The 6,621-nt window shown below is 39.1% G+C and overlaps 1 protein-coding gene across 3 annotated transcripts in view; it reads right to left on the bottom strand.

Moving 5' to 3' along the window:
* LOC122058180 (ubiquitin carboxyl-terminal hydrolase 8-like) overlaps nt 1-6,621 on the bottom strand; it is a 19,823-nt gene that overhangs the window by 7,006 nt on the left and 6,196 nt on the right. For all 3 annotated transcript variants that reach the window (XM_042620720.1, XM_042620718.1, XM_042620719.1), the window contains exons 5-8: nt 6,469-6,561; nt 873-1,163; nt 345-485; nt 71-241 (exon numbers count right to left, since the gene is read on the bottom strand). In XM_042620720.1, the coding sequence (XP_042476654.1) occupies nt 71-241; nt 345-485; nt 873-1,163; nt 6,469-6,561 (696 nt within the window). The remainder of the gene's footprint in view (nt 1-70; nt 242-344; nt 486-872; nt 1,164-6,468; nt 6,562-6,621) is intronic.

Here is a 6,621-nt window from a genome sequence, read left to right as displayed (position 1 = left end):
AAAAAAAAAAAAAAAAAAAAGAAGCAGTCGGTGGAAGAGTGATAGTTGAAACCTAGTAAGAAATACTCACTTGGCAAACATCAACTATGATAGAGTCATTACGAGCCAGATGATTCTGCCAATATTCATCAGCAACTTCGCCATCTGGACGACTATCAGCATCCTTGGCTTCTATGTAAGGCTTGCATTTCACACGATTTAGATCTTCATGGAGTCCATCCAAAAGGAAAGCAAGAAGCTCCTATGGAGCAACAACTGCAACCCATTATTTTCTCCTTCTCACTAGCATATATCAAGAAACTTAATGGATCATTACTAAATGTCTTTCCAAGATTAATACTGACTTGGGAATCATGCTGGTTAAAGCCACTAAATTGGGGTGCAAAATGAGCAAGCTTTGACTTGAACACTCTTGGTGTCACCGGAGCTGCCCCAGGAGCCCATAACTTCTGTAGCAAATCGCCAAATGCCAAGGCAAGTTCACCCTGACCAAGAAGAGGCATGACTTAAGAGACTAAGAAAGAGAAAAATATCTCAAGCAACAGAGTGGAACATTTTTCCAAGGCCACTACCAACCACCTAATTTAAAAATTAAAAATTAAAACCAAGATACTAATACTTCCAGACATTAGTTTTATGAACCTAACTGGACATCAAACTGTTTTAAAGTCTGGTTCCAGTTTCCCCTGCTTGACCATTGGTATTCACCAAAATGATAGTCTAACAAGAAAGCCAGGAAGTATTTGGGGGCAGTTCCAATTTTAACCCAGTTTGACTGGCCGCCTGGTTCAGTTTCTAAAACTATGTTTCAAAGTATAAACTTTTTTCTGAACCATGAATAAATAAAAGAGATATCAAAAATAAAAGCATACATCCATTCCCAATGGGTTATCCTGATTGATTTCTCTACGGTAATCTCCAAGGAAATAGTCAACAAGCTTCGGTGTATGTGCCAAACACTGGATAGCACTGTTCATGAAACAAGTATTTCCAAGATTCTGTAACCCTGTCAAGCCCAAAGAACCAGACTCTCCAACACTGCCATTCATGAAAAGTGAGCTACCAGCTGCCATCTTAGATTGTTGGACAACCGTTTCATTTTTCCTCCCTTCCCTGCACTTCATTGAATCTGTCAATCCATAAACTTGCAGCTCCAGAAGAATCTGTAGACAAGTACAGCAGAATCAAGAATAAGAAAATAAGCGACCAAACAATTAATGCCAGAAATGACATACAAATTGCCAAGAATAAGAAAATTTATTGAGTAAGCATGTCATTGTACTTAAATTTGAAACTTGCCTTTAAATAAAATGCTAATGGAAATGTCCAGCATTCAATGTATTTATTTGGAAGCTTTAAAACTGATACTCAACCCCGGTAAACAGGTCACTACTGCCTTAAGAATAGTTTCTAAAAGATCAAAAAGGAGAGAAGGAAAGAAAAGAAAAGAAAATGTCAATCATTCTTTTATTAGAAATCAAGTAAAGCACAGCTGAGTTGGTCTGCTTTCATCAAGAACAAAATCGAGTGAGCTTGAATAGGACTCAACCCTAGTACATTTAGGACTTTGGTTTGATAGGACCTGAAAGCTTGTAATTTGACCCAGAGAATCATGTCGCTAAGAGAGCCTAACGAAGTTAGAAATGCTGAAGTCAGTATCAATAAAGAAGAACACACCAAATTTTGTTATTTCAGTATGCTTTGTTAGTGCATCACAAATTTCAATTGCAAAGTAGTTTGGGATATTGACCCAAAAGATTTTCCCTGTTCTTTCTCCTCTTTCCTCGTCTTCCATTCCAGTTTCCTTGTGAAAGGGCTCTACCTAATAATCATCAAAGTTTTCAAATTATACTACGAAAGTAATGTAAAGCTAGGTTACAACTAACCTAACCCCAGATAGGATCACAAAACTAAACCAAACAGATACTGATTTCAGATTCAATATCAGTATATAAATTTGCAATAAACAGTAGATATTAATGGATTAAATCACCCTTAAAACCCCCTACCTATAACTAACAAAGGTAGAGAATAATTCCAGCAAAGAAATAATAAACAGCAGCACAAATTCGTCAGAAAAATAAAAACACAGCAGCACAACAACCCCTCTCGCAGGCGATATTAGAATATCAAGTAGCACAGCCACAGAGGTTGGGTGAGCATGAAATCACCATAGAAGATCAGCCTTGGAGGGCGGTTAGCCTTCAAAATCCCATGCGTGGTTGGGAAATAAATCTGAACTTATGAAGATTCTTGATTTAGGTCACAAACAGGAATAAGGGGACCAAGGATGTGGAATGAGATCTCCAAAATATCAGCCTCAGCAGCCTTCTGGTAGATGAGATCGACCAGCTATAAGGGTTATAGGGAAAAACCCCCAAACCAGTATCGTCAAAACAGGAACTGATTGGGTTTTTAGAAGGCCAGAAAATAAAACTCAGAAATTGGGAAAGATGGGTGTCAATGGGAAGAGAAGGGGAAAGCGATAATGGCTCTCTCAGCCAAGGCATCTCTCCCCAAGAAGGTCTCTCACTGAAATTTATTGCACAAAGCAAAGTTGATGCAGAATCGGGGCTGAACCGGGTTGACCATTCTAGCAATCTCGACTGAGACGAACCTGGTCCGGTTGGATTTTTTCGGTTCAATAGGATATTTAAAAATTTTATTTTATTTTGGGGAAATCTATGTAATCTTTTTTATTTTGGTATATATTAGGCTAAGTAGGAATTCTAAATTGAGTTTTATTTTATTTCAAATTTTATTAGTTTAGATCTTAGGAAATAATTACGAGATCCTTTTCTCTTTTCAGTTAGATTCCTAATATATTTCAATTTCATAATAGGAAAATAGGGTGGTTCTATTGAGTCTTTAAATAGTAATATTCTTGTAATCGACTAACAGGTTTTGAGAATGAAGTTATAATGGAGATGTTTATGGTGCTGGGTAGGTACGATAGCAGCAAGGTCGTGTGACCTCCTCCCCCCCCCCTCTTGTGCTCTCTCTCTCCTCTCTTCTCCTTCTCTCTTCTTCTTATACTTCTTTGCTGGATTTCTTCTCTGTTCCAGCAACCCTAGCAGTCCAACAAGAGAGGTATCGATCTCCCTTGACTCTTCATCTTTCCATCTCAGATTCTAGGAACTAAGCCGATTCCCTAGGGCGACCAAGGTTGCCAAATCTGAGATCCAATAGTTCCCTGAACTGAAATTTTTAACCTGAGTTCCAGGTCTGGTCTGAGTTCTACCGCCAGATGTTGATTCAGATCATCCATGGTGATTTCTGTGTTCTGATTCCAGTCAAGGGTTGTGCAAATCGAGAGATCCTTGCGATGCGACTCTTCATCTGAAATCACAGGTCAGTCTAGCCTTCTCAATGAAGTTCTTCATCCCGCTACATGCCTGATCTCCACTAGGTACAATAGCTGGAATCTCAGGATGTGAAAACAAAGAAGACTCTTGGCAAGTCTTCTATCACTTTCTTTTGTACACAATTTTGATTGTGGTATCAAATTGAGTACAAATCATTTAATAAAAAAAATTTAATGTATCATATACATCACTCTTGTGCTTCATCAGAAAAGTCCAAGTAGTATGGGAACAATCATCAGTATGGACGATGTGTAAAGGAAAAGTAGATCTATTACCAAGATATGGATAAGAAGAACGGCAATATTTACAAACATACATGATTCACATTGAAAAACATGCGAAGAAGAAAAATAAGAAAATAAATGAGGTAATTGTTTCCTCATAAGAACAAAAGAGGGATGGCCTAAAAGTTGATGCCAAAGCATTAGAGAATCCACAGTACTATTGTCACTACATCCACACACATAGAATTGAGCTATGCAAAAAAGGTGAGCAGGGCTCAAGAAGGTAGAGCCTTTCTCCTCACATCCACTGCCAATAATCCTCTTCGTCACCAAATCTTGAAAAAGATAGTAGTGAGAAGGAAAAAAGTGACAACAATTCAGACACATATAACATGTTAGCGACAAAAGTTAGGACTATGAAGAACAGAGTCAAGGAAAATGGAATAAGCAACATAAACATTGTCCTTACCAAAAATGGAGGAATGGGAGCCCATCAGCAACCCTAACCTTATCCCTACCAGAACAAATAGAGTAGGATCATTATAATAGGACATACCAATCATGTGATCAATGGTACTAGAGTCAATAACCCAAGATGGGGCCGTGGAAGGAGCATAAGTCGAAGGGTCTGGCATTGTAAGTGAAGAAGAGCTGCCCAATTGTGACATAACTCTACAAAATACTGCAATATCCTCTCTAGTAAGGTTAAAGTGATATGTTTGCAAGCCAAGTGAATACCCTCTTCGACCATCACAGTATATGCTATAGCCCCCCTCTTCGTCCACCACGCAAGCAATAGGTCCACCTCGCATACCAAGAGGATGGCCATGAAATACCCAGCACCTCTCTCTAGTGTGCCAAGGTTTATCACGGTGATCACATCGAAGCCTATCTATGTCATCCACACAGGGTTGCCTGTGGTCTCTGCCTCCGCCACTCCAATCTTTATGGGAGGTAGAAAACGTGTAGCCGCTCAAGGGAGGACAGAGGTTCCATTGCAACTCTTTGAGTCTCATCGCTTTGCAAGTAAGTACATACTTCATCTAAGGAGGGAAGAGGAGACCGGCCCAAAATTTGTATCTGGATTGGTTCATACTCCGGGTTCAAGGCATCAAAAAGAATAAGAACACACTCCTTAAGTGTTCGGAATATCTTAGCTTCATCTTCTTTGCTGGATGATTAGAGGTCTACATAATGATCATACTCTTCCCAAAGACCAACAACAGAATTGTAATACTCAAAAATGGTCTTATCTCCTTATTTCATTGTAATAACCTTCTGGAGAAGTAGATTGACTTTAGCCGAGTCACCTACTTGGCCAAGAGTTTCGCTATCTTTGATAATCTCTTTTCTCATAAATCTCCTCCCAATCTCAGGCTTCATAGAAAATATCAACCAAGTCATGATAGTGGAGTTCTCAGCATCCCATTTTGGATACGTAAGGTCATTTGGATTTAGGGCTCAAATGGTTTTAATACCCTAGTTTTCCCCTACTCCGCAAGAAAGCTTCAAAGAATGTGTTCAATCCAAATAGTTGGCGTCGTCCAACTTCACAATGGAAATATGAGTATTTGGTCTCAAAGGCCCTCTGAATAGGATAAGCACTACTCGAAGCAATAGCTAAAATGTTTGTAGGTCCATTGATCTCACACGTAATGTGAAAACACACTCCCAAAGGAAGGATGATACCCAAACCCAAATGGGGAGAATACACTATACCCAAATATTCCTTCACAACACTTAAAAAAATTCCAGCAAGTAGAAAAAGGCATACACATCAAAGAAATTCAACTCAACCATATTATTCAAGGTGTACCATCATGACACCATCTCATAACAACTTAAGAGGCTCATACAACATACCTCACCAATATAAGGCAGCCAGAATCATCACATATACCATTTCGTTAGAAAAAAAATAAAAAAAAAATTTTGGTGGTACCATGTTATAAGGGGAAAATGATTCGTGGAGCAACAACTCTTGATATCACAAGGCATGACCAAAGCTTGAATATTTTGGCTTTTTAATTAATAAGATACTATAAAATTGGTGGGATGGAAGGCAAAGCTCATCTCTCTTGGCGGCAAGTTAACACTCCTCAAGCATGCCATCTATAGTAGTCCCTTCCTTGGAACCCCTTTGTAACCTAGGGTTAAAAAAAGAGGAAAAGGAAGTGGAGAACTTGTAGCATGACTCTCAAACAAAAAAGGTGGACTCTGATACCACGTTGGAATTTAAAGATTGCAAGAGGACAAGAGGACAAGAGGACAAGAGAGGAGATGAGAGTAGAAGGTTGAAGGAGGAGAGAAAGGATGGTAGAATATTTTTGTAACGGCCCGACCCCATTAACCTTGGCGCAATATTGTCCTCTTTGAAACATAGGCCTCAAGGTAAAACGTGTTGTGCCATGTGAAGGACGCTAGAAGTTATCAACTAGCCCAGTAAACTTCCCCTAGGCAATGTGAAATTAAAGTTTGTACACCCCACCGATCTCCTAAATCCCCTAATGCTTGCCGTCTCTTGGTGGGTACACCTCACCGATCTTCCAAACAGGTCCGGTACACTTGCCTTTTTTCAGGGGTGTCACAGTTTTTATGTGAGAGAATGGACTCTCCCACACCTATAAAGCTTTATTAACATGATATAAGGAGTTACATACACCTCCCTAGGGAGGTAAAAAATGAAAAATATAACATAAGACAACAAGATAATAAATCAATTCCCAAAGTACCTTTATTATATAAACTCTAACAGCACATGCGCACACACACATGATTTAACAAGGAAAGATAGAACAGAATTCATAAAATTAGCTAGATGCTAAGTCAAAGACACATACACCCAAATAAAACTTCCATCAAATACATCAGCTGCTTACCTCCTCTGACTGACGTTGACTATCTTTAAGAAGCTTATTTCTGTCATTTACAAAAAGCAAGTTTATCTGCCCAGAGAAGTCCCAAATCCGTACCTGTCATTAGCAGAAATAAATTATCAAAACTGCAACCACCACCCCACACCCCCCCCCCCC

The sequence above is a fragment of the Macadamia integrifolia genome, chromosome 12 (assembly GCF_013358625.1).
Source record: "Macadamia integrifolia cultivar HAES 741 chromosome 12, SCU_Mint_v3, whole genome shotgun sequence".
NCBI lineage: Eukaryota > Viridiplantae > Streptophyta > Magnoliopsida > Proteales > Proteaceae > Macadamia > Macadamia integrifolia.
This window is presented reverse-complemented; position numbering and strand designations above follow the sequence as displayed.